The sequence below is a fragment of the Gymnoscopelus microlampas genome, assembly GCF_963454915.1.
Source record: "Gymnoscopelus microlampas genome assembly, chromosome: 19".
NCBI classification, from domain to species: Eukaryota; Metazoa; Chordata; class Actinopteri; order Myctophiformes; family Myctophidae; genus Gymnoscopelus; species Gymnoscopelus microlampas.
In genome coordinates this window covers 21,860,470-21,879,878 of record NC_139956.1, presented here as the reverse complement: position 1 = coordinate 21,879,878, position 19,409 = coordinate 21,860,470, and the positions used below count along the sequence as shown (strand labels likewise).

At 45.6% G+C, this 19,409-nt stretch overlaps 1 protein-coding gene across 3 annotated transcripts in view; it reads left to right on the top strand.

The window, feature by feature from the left end:
- nlgn2a (neuroligin 2a) overlaps positions 1-18,424 on the top strand; it is a gene marked incomplete at both ends in the record, with an annotated part of 159,178 nt that extends 140,754 nt beyond the window's left edge. For all 3 annotated transcript variants that reach the window (XM_084043418.1, XM_084043416.1, XM_084043417.1), the window contains 5 exons: positions 4,788-4,973; positions 10,501-10,766; positions 12,949-13,102; positions 16,727-17,093; positions 17,602-18,424. In XM_084043418.1, the coding sequence (XP_083899544.1) occupies positions 4,788-4,973; positions 10,501-10,766; positions 12,949-13,102; positions 16,727-17,093; positions 17,602-18,424 (1,796 nt within the window). The remainder of the gene's footprint in view (positions 1-4,787; positions 4,974-10,500; positions 10,767-12,948; positions 13,103-16,726; positions 17,094-17,601) is intronic.
- Between the last annotated feature and the right edge of the window lie 985 nt (positions 18,425-19,409).

Below are 19,409 nucleotides of genomic sequence, written 5' to 3'. Positions count from 1 at the left end.
GGCTGCCTATTTATATTATCATATCACTACATAATGTTATATCATTGACCTAAATGGCGATATATTAACAAGGATAGGATGATTAAAAAATCTTTATGTCTGTATTAGCCTTGATGATCGTCTTTCTCAACCGAAGGCTCTGTCTGTATTAGGAACAACTTTGGACAGGTGGAAAACTTTAGTTAAACTTGCAGAGTGGCGCATTACTTTACCTGAGTTACATCTTCTGATAGTTGTACTTGAATGTTGACATGAAATAATAATCCTGTTTAGTGTTTCACTACCACGAGCAAAGACTACAGCCCATATTAACGGCGCTGATCAACACACACGTTGAAAGGTTAGGACAAAGATATCAAGGATTTGACAGTGATGTCACTATGCAACAAGGAAGTAGCGACGGACTCTACGCCATGTTCGAAGTATGCTTTAAAACTGGTTTAAAGATAGCAAGGATTCGTCTGCGATCTGATGTAACATCACCGACGAATCCATTTTTATTTAACGCTGGACAACTACAACTAGTAATGACGTTGGCAAACAATTTTGCGTTCGGGTATTTCGGGGCCTCGGGTTATGTACGGGTTCGGTTCTTGTATGTCACAGTTCTATACGGGTCGGGGTCCGACAGCTCTCGGTGCTGTTCAGGTCCGGAACTCAGATTTCTAACAATGGCCCGAGTCCATTCGGTTTAGGGTAATATTTTCGCGGGTCCATTCGGGTATCGGTCCTTCATACAGGACTATGGGCCGGGTCCATTCGGTTCCGGGTAATTTTGTCACGGGTCCATTTGGGTACGGGTATTTATATTTTACCCGTGAAGACCTCTAGCGTGCGTGTGTGTAAGATACAAACTAGGAGTCTGACAAGAGAGAAACATCATCAGCCAGCTTTGACACCTGCAGGGCTATTTGTGTGTTTGTGTGTGTGTGTGTGTGAGTGCGTGTGTGTGTATGCATGTATGTATGTGTGTGTGTGTGTGTGTGTGTGTGTGTGTGCATGTGTGAGAGTGCGGGATCATGCACGGGTGTGTAATGTGTTAACACGCGAGTCGCATGCATTATTCAGCAGCACTGCAGCCACACACATCTGTTCCTTTCACTGGGCCAGATAGTGCATGCTCCTCTGATATTATAACACACACACACACGCGCACACACACACACACACACACACACACACACACACACACACACACACACACACACACACACACACACACACAGCCAAACACACATGCACACCTGGCATCCATGTCTGACTTTGACAATGAATTCACAGGGGTTGACAGCTTATGGGATCCAGCGGGCATGGCGCTACGTTTACAGTATCCCTGTACACACACACACACACACACACACACACACACACACACACACACACACACACACACACACACACACAGAGTTGCTTTCACACACCAACTGCATGGCCCTCTATTCACCCCTCTATTCTCTACACTCCACAGTGTCCCTATTCTGGGCGTGTCATAATAGGCGAACATTTGGTGAAAATAGACAAACGTCCGGTCAAAATGGCTAATCTACAGCTATGTCTGATGTGTTGTGAGCTTGTACAACTGCTATGTGGTGTAGAGGGGGGGAAAAAGGAAGGGACTAAGTACAGACCTCTGAAGGACCCCGGTCAATGAAGTATATATACTGTAGGGTTTACAAGGTTAAAGCAGTGGTTCCTAAAGTGGGGTTCAGGGACCCTTGCAGGGGTTCCAAATGGACCATTACAGGTCCGTAACTCTAAAGGTGTGTTCCCACCGAAATATGTTTCTAGTTGCTTGAATGGCTTCACTTTGGTTGTGCTGGTCAGCATCGGTGGGGGGTAAGCAAACCTCTCTTCAGTTGGGATTTTCCATCTGGAGCGAAGATACCAAAGCGACAGATGGCTTTGTTCGCTTCGTGCCGCTCAATACAACAGTGTGCCAAGTCGCGTCCTTAAGCGTTGACTTTGTATGTACACCTAATCACGGCGCTCGGACAAATATCATATCTTTCGGTGGGCCTGGGAACGTGGACAGAGTGTACAATTGATACGAAAATAGTGCGGTTCCATTTGCACACTCTCAGAGTCATGGGGGGTCCTTGAAATTCAAATGGTTTGAGAACCACTGGGTTGAAGTAGTGTGTGTGTGTGTGTGTGTGTGTGTGTGTGTGTGTGTGTGTGTGTGTGTGTGTGTGTGTGTGTGTGTGTGTGTGTGTGTGTGTGTGTGTGTGTGTGTGTGTGTGTGTGTGTGTGTGTGTGTGTGTGTGTGTGTGTGTGTGTGTGTGTGTGCGTGCGTGCGTGAGGCACAGAGATGAGAGTGAGTTTTGGAGGGGGGGGGGGGTGCTTTGCTCTCTGTGTCTTGTGCGTGCCACTGTATCTATCTGTGGCAGTGGCCGTGTGTGCTCATTCTTGTGCACACGTTTTATGTGTGTGTGTGTGTGTGTGTGTGTGTGTGTGTGTGTGTGTGCACGAGAATGGGAAAGCAAGAGAGAGTCTCCCCTATAGTGTCAGCCTTTGATCAGTGTCCCTGTGTGTGTGTGTGTGTGTGTGTGTGTGTGTGTGTGTGTGTGTGTGTGTGTGTGTGTGTGTGTGTGTGTGTGTGTGTGTGTGTGTGTGTGTGTGTGTGTGTGTGTGTGTGTGTGTGTGTGTGTGTGTGTGTGCAAGAGCCAGCCCCTGGTGTGTTGGAGGCAGATGAAACACTGTGCTTCTATCCGGGACCCACAGAACACCCACTATCCTCTCTGTCTCTCTCTCTCTCTCTCTCTCTCTCTGCATCCTCCATCTCGATTGCCCACCCTCTTCTAAGAGGCAGTGCTCACCACAGCATTTGAACCACTTAAACCCTATACTTCGATGACCGTGGTTCTATCCATGGTCCCCTGAGTCCCCTCAGTTCTTCCCTCTACAGTGGAGAGGTAAGAACGGGGCGAACCATGTATAGAACCATGCACGTGTAGAGTCTACAACAAATCTCTTTGCAGAAAATAGGCAATTTTCGCAAATGTCTGGGATTCAGGAAGAATGGCACCTAAACATTGTGGGCACCTCAATAAAATGTATTTTTTCCAAAATGTAAAAAAAAAGGTGGGGAAAAATAATTTGAATAATGGTATACATATAGGCTATACATGATTTGATCATTTGATCAGTTTAATTTGACATTAGACATACATTTACCCTTCAACTTTGTCTGTTTGTTTGTGCCGAAAGATATTCTAACAACAGGTTTTGTAGCAATTGTAGAAATATTAGGCCTTAAAAGTAAAATGTTCAATCATGTTCTAATCATGACCATTTTCCAAATTCTTTATTTTCTTTGACAATTTGTAAACAAAACAGCCAATTTAACATCGAGGTGGTAACAAAAAAAGCTATTCTTGCAGCTTTGTGCTTTCATCTCGTATTGTAGCATTTTAAGCCCCCACCCCTCAGACAAAATAGTGGGGAGAAAAGAAACACTCATCTGCCAGTAGACTTGGGTCAGGTGCTGGAGCCAAAAGGAAACCAAATAAGCAATTAAAGGGAGCCTCCGCACATTCAAAACTGTGCAAAATCAGATTCATTTATTTTTAATATACTGTATATATAGCAAGCTTTCGGTCATAGACCTTCTTCAGCCCCCACCCCTCAAAATGAGTGACTACACAGGGAACCACGCAAAAGCGTGCCCACATACACACACGCAAACAATAATCCTCTCCAGCAGTTCCTTCCCCGTCCGAAGCTGATTTACAGGCCAAACTGCCGAGCATTTGCCTTACTGTCACTGACTCTGGAAATAAACTCCCCATTCACCCTCTCTCTCTCTGTCATCCTCTGCTCTTCTGCCACCTCCACTTCTTCATTGTCCATCTCTCTCTCTCTCTCTGTCCTCTACCAACTTTCCCTCTATCCCTCCTTTGTCCATCCCACCCTTTCTTCCCTCCCTTCCTCTACCCCCTCCTCTCTCATTCCTTGTCCATCCATCCTGCTGATGTATCTCCCTCCTCCCATCCTCTCTCACTCCAGCGCATTTTCTTCTCTCCCCATCCCTCTCTTTCTTGCACATCTCTCCCTGTTCTCAGCCACCCCTCCAATCACCCATCCTTCCTCCATATCTCTCTCCATCTCTCCCTTTCTTTACATGCACGCCACACGCATCTTAATGCTGCATGCGTGCAAAGATGGCTGTGCTGCATTCTGTGTACAACATGCAGTGGTGGAAAGTAACTAAGTACATTTACTCAAGTACTGTACTTAAGTACGATTTTGAGGTATTTTTTACTTTACTGAAGCACATAAAAAGAATCAATAATTTTACTTCTACTCCACTTCATCTCAAAGGCAAATATTGTACTTTTACTCCACTACAATTCTTTGAAAACTTTATTTACTAGTTACTTTGTAGATTTTGATTATACTTCAAAGTTCATACCTACATACTTTGGCAATTTGAAGATAGCCGATCTACAAGCTCACAACGTGTCACTTTGCGACGCGTTGTAAGTAATTGTTGTGTTGTAATAAAAAGGATTTTTATACATTTGAAAACGTGAGACGGGACCTTCTGCATGATGAGTACCTTTACTTTTGGTACTTTAAGCATATTTTGATGGCAATACTTTTGCACCTTTACTCAAGTAAATTCTGAATACCGAACTTGTACTTGTAACAGACTATTTCTACAATAGGGTATTGATACTTTTACTTGAAGTGAAAAACAGTACTCATACCTCTTCCATTACTGACAACATGGATTTGGATGTAGATTAAGTGGATCACTGTTGTTATTTGTCTGTCCTTGTCTTCAGGCTTCCTCAGCACGGGGGACCAGTCTGCCAAGGGGAACTTCGGCCTGCTGGACCAGATCCAGGCCCTGCGCTGGCTCAACGAGAACATCGGCCACTTCGGTGGCGACCCGGAGCGCATCACCATCTTCGGGTCCGGGGCGGGAGCCTCGTGCGTCAACCTCCTCATCCTGTCGCACCACTCGGAGGGTAAACACTTGATTCTCATTGGCTCATTCGGGAAGGTCTCTGTGTGTCCGGTTGAAGTTCCTCTCGATACTCTGTTTATGTCTGGGTCTGTCTATGTCTTTGTCTCTGTGTCTTTATTTCCTTCTGTCTCTGTCTGTTTATCTCACTTTCTGTGTTCGTTTATTGAATATAGCTGTCTCTTCCTTTCAATCTCTCGCTATATCTCTCTCTGGCGTGCAGCAGCATGCTACAAACTGTCTTGTGCAGAAAAAGTTGAAAAGGGCATACGGTAGTCAGACATGACTCACTTATATTGGTCTCTGATCTCTATTCTTCAACCATTGTATGGCTGATCTGTGACACGTTACAGTTAAAATAGCATATTTCGTCCACATGAACAGAAAAAGGCATTCCAGCAGATGCTTGCTGTGTCAAGTACACTCATTACCAAGTTCAGTCACCATGCTGCTCAATGCTGTCAAACAACCACTTTGGAGGAGACCTCAGTCAGTTTAGTGGACCCTACCTCAACACCGGGCCAAAGTTGTGAGTTTACTGCCCTCTAATGGTCAAAACCTACATATAGGTAAAATTGGATGACCTTGGTACGTATACACAGTGATGTAATCAACACATTAATAATGGGTATATGTGTTAGCTTTAGGTGTGCCAATGAGCAGGCCTTAACTATGTAATTGATTATTGACTTGCTCACTGGTATACCTGAATCTAGTTGAGTGTAGTTGACGAGTAATACAATCTTAGGAAGGCACCCCAAACGACTGTGAGATACACTCTACAAATCACCAGACATGGTCAATGAATCAAACTTGAGTGTAAACCAAAATACACGGTCCACAGGCTATTGATAAACAATTTGCATTGAAATCGTCAACTTTGTAGATGGCCTTGGGGTCTACAAGTGTTAGTGTAACACCAAACAGAGAGAGAAGGACCAACTGCCTTTGATCTAGAGATCAATATAGCTAACGACCCGCAGCCAAACGGTCACCTGCTCCCCCACTTTGATCGCTACACTCCCCAAGTCATCCTGCCATGACTCAACCTTTTCTCTCCTCTGTCTCTCTCTATCTTCCTCTTTCTCAGCCGTCTTTTACACGAGCACACGTATCGTAGACACAGCGAGGAACTGAGCAGGAATAGATGAAAGGAGAGAGAGATTAGGGGGTGCGTGTTCGGAGACCCGAACAAGTGTTTCAATCACTGCTCTGTGTGTTAGTGTGTGTGCTGGTGTGCATGTACCTGTCTGAAGATCAAGCAGGCCACCATGCGCTAATGCCCCCCAATATCGCCTTATTCTTTCAGTGTGAATGTGTTTTTAAAACAAACGTGTATCATGGTCAGTATCATGGTCAGTATCATGTCAGTATCATGTCAGTATCATGGTCAGTATCATGGTCAGCATCATGGTCACTATCATCCACACTATCATGGTTAGTATCATGGTCCATATCATGGTCAGTATCATGTCAGTATCAGTATCATATCAGTATCATGGTCAGTATCATGGTCCGTATCATGTCATGGTCAGTATCATGTCATGGTCAGTATCATGTCAGTATCATGTCATGGTCAGTATCATGTCAGTATCATGGTCAGTATCATGTCAGTATCATGTCATGGTCAGTATCATGTCAGTATCATGGTCAGTATCATGTCAGTATCATGTCAGTATCATGTCAGTATCATGTCAGTATCATGTCAGTATCATGGTCAGTATCATGTCAGTATCATGTCAGTATTATGGTCAGTATCATGCCAGTATCGTGTGGAGAAGAATTATTCATTATACTATATTGTTATGACGGTTGCTTATATCTAAACGTTATATACTTCTACAATACATTATGATATTTGGCAGCTTGTAAGAGTCTAGATGTCTCCATTAGGCCTGACAGCTATTGTTTTGATACAGCCTATCTTGTTATGGTTCAGCTCGTCCTTGAAGCAGCAACAGTATAACTATGGTCTGATCCCTGTGTCTTGGCAGAACTACCATACCACCGTCCTGAGTGTTATTGTACTTCTCCCCATGATATCATGTACATTAAAGCATAACCATCACTACCTAGAATATTGTCTCGACTCATATTGTGATATATCATGTCAGTATCATGGTCAGTATCATGTGACTCCGAACTTCTCTGTACACCGCCTGGGGGCTGTACCGCTCCCGTTGAGAAACACTATATCATTGTTAACTGTTGTTGTGTTATTGTTTCACTGTTGTGTCATTGTTTCACTGCCGTCGTGTCATTGTTTCACTGTGTAGTGTCACTATAACCATGACCTCCTTAATAACTACACATGTAATGTACATTAACCCATCACATTAATATTGGCCGTTCCCGACCTTTTTTTTAATGCTATGTGACCTGAATAATTAGGTCAGAAACTTCCTGATGTGGAAAATGTGCAAGAATTGTGAATTCACAAAGTGCTGACATTTAGAGTTGAGCTACATTTCTGTCCTCGTTGTGGCCGAGCGCACCTTTTGATATGGTCAATTGCAACTGTCCTGTTATTATGCAGGCTGCACGGCTTCTGTGCTGGGCAAAGGCACAGAAAAACTGTGTTTACATAACCTAAATGATGCCCAGATATATATATATTTTTTAACAGTTGCCATATAAAGGCTAATAACGCAGATAAATTAATCTTTGGAATTTTCCTGTGGGTATAATACACACCCCTTCCAAGGTTGGGAACGCCTTCATTAACCCCCGCATCTCCTGTCGCTGACTGTCTCCCCCGTCTCAGCCCGTCACCCCTCCCCCCACCCCCCGCCTCCATCTTCATCGCCGTAGTCCTCGTCTTCATCAACATCTAAAGTCAGCCCTCCTGGACGTCGCCTGTCAGTCACGGCCCCCAGGTAAGGAGCCTGTCGGACCGCCCCCCTCTGCGCCCCCCACAAATCATGTCGACAGCGCTCACTCGCAAATCAAGTTCTATAGCGAGACGCGCGCAGGAGGGATGACATGATGTGTAGGCGCCGGGCGGCAGTGGGTGGGGGTGTGTGTGTGTGGGGGGGGGGGGGATCAAGAGCAGACATGCGGCGGGGGGGTCAGAGGTGAAGTGGAATAGATAGATGTGCCGAGGGCATAATTTAACCACGGGAGGAGAGGAGGAGTTGAGATATAGACCGGGAGACGGCGAAACGGTGATGTACTACTGACTGAGGGCGGAGTGAGGAAGATGACAGCCAACGATGGGGAGTGACGATTAAATCCCCCCACAGATACATTATTCTCCACGTAAAGTACAGCCTGCCACCATGCACTATACCTCCCAAGGCACTGACACTCTGAATGCCACTGACACACGGCAAGCTGGGCCACTTGTTCACCTTGAGATGGGAGAACTTGAAGCGCCAAAGTGTCTCACCGTATTCGGCTGCACCGCAATTATTAATCTTTTGGACCGCACCGACCCGATTGAAACGGGGCACGCACCAAAACACACAGACACACGCAGGCAGCGGTGTAAAGTAACTAAGTACATGTACTCAAGTACTTTTGTACTTTTACTCAAGTACATTTTGAATACCAGACTTTTATTTGTAACATAGTATTTCTACATTGTGGTGTTGGTACTTTTACTTGAGTACTGTGCAAAATGTGAGTACTTCTTCCACCACTGCACGCAGGCACGCTGGGACAGTTGTATGTTATGTCCCTCCGTCGTCCTATTTCTCTCTCTCTCCGTTCCGCATGCACCTGTAACAGGGCAACGTTCTCCTCGTCCATATTTTTGCCGTTTAAAGCACTGCCGTCACCAGCTAAAAACATTTTTTTCTACAGGAGGGTTGAACTCGTCAATGCCTCGATGCAATATACACAGTACACATTGTGTTTCGGTGGTCTGTGCCACGTGTCCACTCCAAAATAGAACCGTGCTCTGACAGACCCGTCAACAGGTTTGACACATCCACTTGACGCTTCCATAACAATGGGTGTGTTTCTTGACGCGAGCGTCCGATGCCTTCAGTGTGTTAGGGCCCTATCTCTCTCTCTCTCTCTCTCTCGCTCTCTCTCTCTCTCTCTCTCTCTCTCTCTCTTTCTGTGATTGTCTCTTTCCCTCTCTGTTTTCCTTTCGTCTCTGTGGTTCCCAATGTTTACCCTATCAATCGATCAATCAATCAACTTTATTGTCAGAACACAGTTACAGATAAAAGTGAGGTGAAACTCTTTATGCTTGCCGTTCAAACGAGTAAGGAAGAATTAGAATATAAAATAAATTAGCATAAAAGGCCTTAAGATATGTTAATTTATGTTAATGTTATATTATCATAAAAAGTTTTGCCAATTATTTGGGGGCCCACTTGCAATATCCCAACGGTAGGTAGGACCTACAGATACTGTAGGTCTCTACAGTATCTGCATTACATCCTACTCTACTGTAATTGATCTCCCAGGAAAAGGAGAGGCTCTGCAGTCTCTGATTAATAATTAACCAACCAATCTTCAGCCAGAGAGAGAGAGAGAGAGAGAGAGAGAGAGAGAGAGAGAGAGAGAGAGAGAGAGAGAGAGAGAGAGAGAGAGAGAGAGAGAGAGAGAGAGAGAGAGAGAGAGAGAGAGAGAGAGAGAGAGAGAGAGAGGGAGAGGGAGAGGGAGAAGGGGGGGTGAGAAAGTTCTGGGGTGGGGGAGGACTCGAAGAGAGGGAGGCGAGGGAGGCGAGGGAGGCAAGGGAGGCGGGCAGCCCCTTAACGAGCCACTTCAGTAGTTCAAACGTTGCAGGACAAGCAAAGGCAGAGAAACACAGGCTGAGAGAGAGAGAGAGAGAGAGAGAGAGAGAGAGAGAGAGAGAGTCAAAACTAGAAAGAGAGGGGAAAAAACACTGGGACAAGCTATTCCCAGTCCTAACTCTTGTCTGAGATCCAGTGCTACGGCGTATACCGTTTCAGCCTATCAGTTTTGCTCCACTGAGAATAGATCTGAGGATAAAAAAAGAAATGGTAGTTTCTGAAAAAAAGAAAGAAAAGAAAAAGAATCTCAAACATGGCAGATGGGGGAAAAGAGAGAGAAATGATATCTGATGCCCTCACTGAGAAGACCGTCTCCCTGTTACATCTCTCGACACGGAGGCCATTCTTCACACTCCCTAAATGTATTCTCACGAGACGGCGGTGCACTTCTACACCGCCAAAGCTTGTGCGTAAGACTGTTGGATAAGAAAGAAGCAAGAGAGAGATGCACTGTCTTCACTCAGCTGTGTTGACGTATTGAGACCACCAGCAGTTTGAGTTTACAGTAGGGAGTGACAATACTGTGTTTACTTGTACGGTACATTTATATTTCCACCATACACCGATTAAACCAGTAAGCTGATTGCATTAGAAGGGACATAAATACCTACAGTATCTGTAAATTTCAACTGTCAACTGTATGTATATGCTTTAACTGATTTGCCATAACCTGATTAATCTGACTGCATGTGTATGTGTGTGTATGGAAACGCAGTCCACAAATCCTTTTCCGCCCGACATATCTCTTTCCTTCTCTCTGTGTCTCTCCCTCTCCCTCTTCAGGTCTGTTCCAGAGGGCCATCGCCCAGAGCGGCACGGCCATCTCCAGCTGGTCCGTCAACTATCAGCCCCTCAAGTACACCAAGATCCTGGCCAGGAAGGTGGGCTGCACCTACACGGAGACGGCCGACCTGGTGGACTGCCTGCGCAGGAAGAACTTCCGGGAGCTGGTGGACCAGGACATCCAGCCGGCCCGCTACCACATCGCCTTTGGACCCGTGGTGGACGGAGACGTGGTGCCCGACGACCCTGAGATCCTCATGCAGCAGGTACAGTTGAGAGGACTGGACGGACATGTCCAGTAGGATAGAGATAGATAGATAGGACCCTAACCCTCTATTTGATTCCATTTTGTGCACTCTCAAGAGTTACAGACCCATAAGAGTCCATTTGGTTCCATGTTGTGCACTCCTTAGAGTAACAGACCCATAAGAGTCCATTTGGTTCCTTACAGTATCAATCATTTAGCTCAGGACCCCCTGGAACCTCCTCAAGGACCCCTGGGGTTCCCGAGACCCCACTTCGAGAACCACTGAGATAAATATTGTCGCTGTCGGGGGGAAACCTGACCTCCACATGGACGTCCTTATTTCCATTGCATGTTTGGACAGTTGTGAAGAAAAATAAAATATCGTCCCCAGTCTCTGTAGTATTGTTTTAAGATATGCCATTCAGAAGTCTGATTCTCTCAGTTAAGTAAGGAATGGAGAAAGTGGAGCAAGTGGAGCTTGGAGCAAGTCAGTTATGAGAAGAGTGCATTACCCCACTTTAATACCGCAGATAACTTGCATAACCGTCTCCGTAATTACCCAAAAAACTATTAAATGTTCCTATTACAAATGTTTTCCATGGTTAGTTCGTTCATTCATTCAATACGGCTCCATATTTTTATCTCCAGGTGTTGCTAATTGTGAACTGATTTACTTCCAAGAATTAGTAGTACAGAGAATGAATGTGTCCCCACATGACACAACCCGGCCAATCAGAATGGTGTATGTGTGGTGTAAAGACATATAATAAGACTATAATAATATTGTAATCCTTACTGTAGAAAGGAGACATATCAGAATGTTGCCATTTGGTGCAATAGTCATACCTTTTTAAGCCATATCGCCCAGTTAGAGATGTTGGCCTTTACCTGTGGATGTTAGGTGTAGGTCTAACTTCACTGCTGTGAAGAAAACCCCTGTTATATTTGAGATTGAGGTATAGGGGGCTGTTGGGTGAGATGCCATAATGCCAGATGTCATAATAGGCGAACATTTGGTGAAAATAGCCGATCTACAAGCCTGCAACGCGTCGCGTTTGCGACACGTTGGGAGCTTGTAGGTCGGCTATTTTCAGCAACGAGATTTAGTGAAGAGGGGGGAAAAAGGAGGGGACCAAGTATAGAGGTCCCCTCAGGACAACAAAGTACAACAAAGTGTATACAGGGTTGAAGTGGTTAAACAAGAGTTCTATGTAAACATTCACCAAAGTGTTACAATAAAACAAACAGTTCAGTAGGAATGTCCCGCTTTGGACATTCTCGTAAACAAAACAAATGAGTGAAATAAGGATGCGCACTGAAATAAACCCACATTTGTTGTTTGCAACTCATTTAACAATGAAACACAGAGATAAAAAAATCCTCCGGGGTTGCTTTCAAGGGTAGCACTTCAGTTTGTAAGGCTCTAAATGAGAGCAGTAGATCGTCGAGGGATAAACCGCAGCGTGAGACGTTGTTATTGTCGCTGCTCGGTAATTAGACTACCACTTCTCCCTGTTAATTCCACAAAACAATTCCAAATCACAGAGAGATAAACTAGAGGTGAACATCAGCTAACTGACAGATTTATGTGTGCATGCGTAAGTGTGTGTGTGTGTGTGTGTGTGTGTGTGTGTGTGTGTGTGTGTGTGTGTGTGTGTGTGTGAGTTTGTGTGTGTGTGTGTGTGTGTGTGTGTGTGTGTGTGTGTGTGTGTGTGTGAGTGTGTGAGTGTGAGTGTGTGAGTGAGTGGGCAGAACTCTGTGTTAATTGCTACTGCAAACGGTACAGAAAAATACTTAAACAAAGCAGCAACTGTTTGTTTATTACTTTTCTTTTCTTATTATCTGATGTCTGAGAGAAGAATTTTAATTTGTAATATTTCTTCTTTTTACCGGACAGACCCCAGTCAAACTATTTAAGATAACATCATATACAGTATACATTGGCAATTTGAAAATACCCGATCTACAAGCTCACTCGGCGTCGCACCGTGACACGTTTTGGGCTTGTAGATCTGCTCGTTTCAAAACAAATCTTGAACACATTCGAACAATTTTGAATATTTTTGAAATATTTTAACAACACAATTTTTTTGGGGGGGTACCTGGCACAAATCATTTTCAGATGGGGAGTCCGTGGCCAAATGAAACAGTTTTAAGAACCACAGCAACTAAACCTTCACCTGCCTCCCTTTGTCCACTAGGGGGAGTTCCTCAACTATGACATCCTCATAGGGGTGAACCAGGGGGAGGGCCTGAAGTTCGTGGACGACAGCGAAGACAACGACGGCATCTCGGCCGCAGCGTTCGACTACACCATCTCCAACTTTGTAGACAACCTGTACGGATACCCCGAGGGTGAGGACACCTTATTATTGTACACGTCCTCTCAGGCAGTGGTGGAAAGTAGCTAAGTACATTTACTCTAGTACTGTAATAAGTACCATTTTGAGGTACTTTTACTTTGCTGGAGTTTTACCAATTTTCAATACTTTTTACTACTCCACTATAGGCTACATCTCAGAGACAGAAATTGTACTTTACTCCACTACAATTACTTGAAAACTTTAAATACTAGTTACTTTGATTATTATTACAAAACATATATTAGCCACTTTAGCCCTATTTAAACTTTGGCTATTTGAAAATAGCAGATCTACAAGCTCACAACACGTCGGGATGCAACGTGTTGTGTGCTTGTAGAACTGCCATTTTAAAAATATTTTTTAAAATACATTACAGACATGTGATAACTTGTGAAACGGTCATTCTGCATAGTGAGTACTTTTACTTTCGTAGTTTTACTCAAGTACATTTTGAATACCAGACTTTTTCTTGTAACAGAGTGTTTCTACATTGCAGTAGATCTACAAGCCCACAATGCGTCGCAATGCGTACTTTCTACTGCATAATGAGTACTTTCTACTTTAAGTACATTTTGATGCACACACACACACCAGGACCCATTATAACATTCCACCGGAAGGGATAACATATGCAGAGTCCAGTGAAGTGCATCGTCACAGTGCTACCTGTATAGGTAGGGTAGAGAGTGTGTCTATTTGAATGTACATTATCTTTCTCCACGGTGGGCCTGTATGCTGGCCTTTCAGGCTCTGCTGGGTAGTAATGCTGCCTCTTATTGCAGTATGATCCCCCAGGCTGCCTGCTTCCTTCTTTGAATGACAGTGATGTCACACACACACACACACAACGCGCACACGCACACGCACGCAGAGGGAGAGAGAGACGAAACACACACTGAGCAAACAGCGTATTGAGCGGGAGGAGTGTAGCTGAGTTAAATAACATCCCGAACCAAGTCAGAAATGTTCTCTGGATTGGATTCGGCATTATGACAGCATTTCAATGAATTAACAATCGATTAACATAACATTACTGCAGCGTAAGTTGGTTACGGTGGAGCCTGAACCGCTTGTCGCTTTAAACTTGACTTGTCGCCGTGCAATAGAGTTAAACTCAAATCAATCTCAAGACGTGGTTAGAAATAGCCTGTGTACTTGATTCGGAGTCAGATGTTATAAAATGCGGGGTCATTGAATGCATGCGTGGAATAAAGCAAAATAAAATCTAATTTTGTCAGGCCACGTCACAATCTGCGATTTTGTGAAACGGCATGAAATTAGCACAACGCAATATGTAGAATTATGATGTTTAGGTATTTTTCCAAACCAACACACAGCCAACCAGTTGAAGAAAATCGCAGACTGAGGCTTTAACATTTACTTTTATGAAATATCTGAGACCATTATGTTCTTATGGAAGATGCTTCTGAACATGTATTCTACTAGTTTGTCCAATTCTTAACCGAAATTAGCTGATCTACAGACGTGTTGCAGAGCCTGTAGATCAGCTATTTTCGGTCCGCGGCATGCTTCCAAAAGTACTGAAATCAGCCGTGGCGACTGAGAAATGTAATCCATGTGCATAGAGCAGCTGATGCTCCTCTGTTTTAGAGTACATAAAGACTGATTCAGGGCCTTATTGACCGTACATCATTATTGACCTTCTCAATCGTCTAGACTCTCTAGACCTTGAAATCACTTCCACTTTAAATTAAACAGAATAACCATTCAGTGGTGTCTGTGGATAAACAACACCCTGGCGTGCTCTGTTTGGATGTGTACGGTACATAGCTCTTAGAATGAATAGCATGCATTTTAATTCATCTTAAGGACAACATTATAATATTTAAGGTGCATGATTGTCATGCTTCGTTGCACCTCCTCCATTCACCTGCGGAGGTTTGAAGGTTTTCATTATCATCACAACATTGCAGGCAGTGAAACTCTTGTAATTACAGCTTCCTCAACATTGTGAACCCAAGAAATAATGAATAGAAAATACAGTTAGAACAGTAAAAATAGCAGAGAGAGCAACACAAATAACAGACAGATTGTGTAGCTGCCTGGGGCAGCAATCCAAGCTACCAACAATTGTGTAATTGCAATATTCTCATTCCTTTGCATCTCTCAAAAGTCAAAACATACATTAACCACTTCAGCCTTTTAATACATTGTAGACATGTGATAACTTGTGAAACGGACATTGTGCATTACGAGTACTTTTACTTTTGTACTTCTACTCAAGTACATTTTGATTACCGGACTTTTACTTGTTATTATTCAAATATCTTTATTGAATCTTTTCAAAAGGTTATTCACACATACAAACACATGACAAACAACTACAAAACACCACAGACACTAGTACTCAAAACAAGATGAAACGGGTACACATACCATCCAATTACTGATCGACCAAAAATGAAAGGACATTTTAGTACAATACATTGGCATAGAACGCGGCATTAATATACCAGACTTTTACTTGTAACAGAGTGTTTCTACATTGCAGTATTGATACTTTTATGAATAAAAAATACAGTTAGAACAGTAAAAATAGCAGAGAGAGCCACACAAATAGCAGACAGTGTGTATCTGCCTGGGGCAGCAATCCAATCTACCTACAATTGTGTAATTGCAATATTCTCATTCCTTTGCATCACTATCAGTTCTCTCCTCTGTCTTTGTTATTATCCTCTCTCTCTCTCTCTCTCTCTCTCTCTCTCTCTCTCTCTCTCTCTCTCTCTCTCTCTCTCTCTCTCTCTCTCTCTCTCTCTCTCTCTCTCTCTCTCTCTCTCTCTCTCTCTCACACACACACACACAGAGCTGTACAACTTTACACCGACACGGCCCTCATCTCTCTCCTTCGCTCGCTGCTCTGTTTCCTCTCCCTGACAACTCCGCACTCTCATCTCTCCAACTCTTCTTTTGCCTGTCATCATCATCTCTCTCGTCTGCCGTTCCTGCCAACTCTCCACTATTGCCTTCCTTCCTTTGGTCCATGCTTTCGTCTCTCTCCCTTCCGTCTGCCTCTCTCTCCTTCCTTCTTCTGTTCTCCTTCCTGCACCCGTCTGATGTTTAACCTCGTCCGCGTTTCCTGCCGTGACTATTCATTTAATCTCTCTCTCTCTCTCTCTCTCTCTCTCTCTCTCTCTCTCCTCCCCCCTTCCTCCTTCTCCTCCTCCTCCTCCTCCAATTAAGGTGCCAACTGGAACCGAAACTGTTTTTTTCAAAATTATGCAATAGAACTATTTTTGGTTCCAGAAAGAACCTTTCAGACCCACGTTCTATAAAGAACCCTTATATACTTCTTCGACCAATGTCCCTCAGGGGTCTATACTTGATTCACTCCTTTCTTCCCTCTAAACAAAATGTCTTCATCGAATTCGACACGTGAGCTTGTAGATCGTCATTTTTTGCAATATTTTCCCAAAGGGTTCTTTGAGGAAGCATTTCTGGTTCCTCAAAGAACTTGGACAAAAAAAGGTTCTACAACTATTTGGCGGAACATGAATAACCATTCACTAAATAATAATAATAATAAGGTGATGTGTGGAATCTTTGTGGAACCATGTGGCCATTTTTAAAGAACCATGATGTGTGCGTCTGTGCGCAGGTAAAGACATCCTGAGGGAGACCATCAAGTTCATGTACACAGACTGGGCCGACCGGGACAACGGAGACATGCGCCGGAAGACCCTGCTGGCACTGTTCACGGACCACCAGTGGGTGGCGCCCGCCGTGGCCACCGCCAAGCTGCACGCCGAGTTCCAGTCTCCGGTCTACTTCTACACCTTCTACCACCACTGCCAGACGGAGACGCGCCCGGAGTGGGCCGACGCCGCCCACGGCGACGAGATCCCCTACGTGTTCGGCGTGCCCATGATTGGCGCCACGGACCTGTTCCCCTGCAACTTCTCCAAGAACGACGTGATGCTGAGCGCCGTGGTGATGACGTACTGGACCAACTTCGCCAAGACCGGGTATGGTGGCCTAGCTGCGGCCCCGGTTAAGAGGGTTCGCTTTCAGTTCGGTTTCTTAGAGTACTTCTGTGCCCTAACTCAGCAAAAAAACGCTGCGTTTCAGACCCACCTGTCCTAGTCCCTCCTCCTCCTCATGCCCACACCTGTTGTGTTATGATAATGAGGGGGTGGGTACAATTTTACTATGTCACTAAAGGGCTGTTTTTCTATTGGCACGTTTGACCCTCAAGGTTTCAGCCTCCAGGTAGAAACTCAAAATAGTCAGAGAAGACATAATACACCATAAAAACACCACCAGGGGGCTTCATTAAGTTCTATCAACCTCATAGACACATGAAAAACAGAAAAAGTGCAAAACCATGGCACCACCTCTTTAAGGTTACAAGTGAGGCTAAGAACTTGCTTTAGTTTTACTTTCACTTCACATACAGTATAAGTGTGCGAACCAACAAATGTAAAGAATTAGGATTTCAAAAGTTCCTGACTCGTCCTCCTCCTCTCCTTCCAGGGACCCCAACCTGCCAGTGCCACAGGACACCAAGTTCATCCACACCAAGCCCAACCGCTTCGAGGAGGTCATCTGGACCAAGTTCAACTCTAAAGACAAGCAGTATCTCCACATCGGCCTGAAGCCCCGTGTCAGAGACAACTACAGGGCCAACAAGGTGGCCTTCTGGCTGGAGTTAGTCCCACACCTCCACAGCCTCAACGACGAGGTGCCCAGCACCACCCGCTTGCCCACAGGCCCTACCCACAGACCCTGGCCCAGGCCCCCGGGGCTCCGCCCCACCCCTCACCCTTACCCCACCTTCCCCTCCGACCCGGAGCCCGAGGGCTCGGAGCGCCCCCACCAGGACCTGTTCCCCGGCGACACGCGGGACTACTCCACGGAGCTGAGCGTGACCGTCGCCGTGGGCGCCTCGCTGCTCTTCCTCAACATCCTGGCCTTCGCCGCGCTCTACTACAAGCGCGACAAGCGCCACGAGATGCGGCGCCACCGGCTGTCGCCGCAGCGCGGCGGGCCCGCCAACGACCTGGCCCACAGCCAGGAGGAGGAGATCATGTCGCTGCAGATGAAGCACTCGGAGCACGACCCCCACCACGACATGGAGCCCCTCCGGCCGCACGACATCCTGAGGCCCGCTTGCCCGCCCGACTACACGCTGGCCCTGCGCCGCGCACCGGACGACGTGCCGCTGATGACGCCCAACACCATCACCATGATCCCCAGCACCATCACCGGCATGCAACCCCTCCACGCCTTCAACACCTACCCCTCCACCGGCCACAACAACACCCTGCCCCACCCCCACTCCACCACCAGGGTATAGGGAATGGCCTCACGCGGCGCCCCGCCTAGGGACCCCCGCCAAGAGTGGCTTTGCCACCGGACGAGGAGGGCCTCTGGCTCTTAGTTCCATTCTCTTACTCTCTTTCTCCCCCCTCCCCACCCCCCCCCCCCCCCCAAAAAAAAAAACAACAACAACAAACAACTCCACCCACCACCCGCTGTCAAACTTCAGCAGCTCCCCCCGTTGGTGGCGCGACGGAACTGCGATGCAGCGGGTGGCCATTCTGGGATGGTGGGGCAGGGGGGGGTGACTTAGATCTTTTCAAGGACGCTGTTTTCCAAAGGAGGACGCGCCGTTCTCCGAATCGGAGCGACGGCCCTGGAATCTGCCTGTGGGACGATGGTGTATCGCCCAGCTCTCTGTGTGCACCCCCCCCCCCCTCCCGCCGCCCCTCACTTTAGATACTCTGTCATGGTCCTTGTTTTCCTCCTGGGTGTTTTGGTGTGTGCTTCTATCCGTCTCTTTTCTACATCCCCCTCAGACCGCCGCGCGCCACCCCAGCTCTGTTCCTCTCGTTCACTCCCTCCGTTCTTAGGAGTCATAAACTGATGAGTTGAGTGTTTTGGGGAGCCGGTTCCCAGAGTGAGTATACGGTATATAAGCATATACTGTAGCTATGAAAACGTTGATATTATACGATACTGTCATTCTACCAGCATTCTTTGGTGCCAAGTATGTACCGCTAGTGTTTGTTTTCCCACCCCGGTGTGTGTGGGGGGGGGGCGGGGGTTGAAGAGAATTCTACGATATTCCTATGTACTGTCAACTAACACATGCTGTGTCGTCATATGACAAAGTGCCAAATCGGCTGCTGTTGTGCGTCTATCTTTGCTTTTGTTTGGGTTTTCATTTTCTCCAGGCATTTGTTTGGTTGTTGCTTTTTTTTGTGGAACATTTCTTTTCTTTATTTTGTTTGCTGAAAATATAGATATATAGAAATGATATTATATATATAGTTATATAT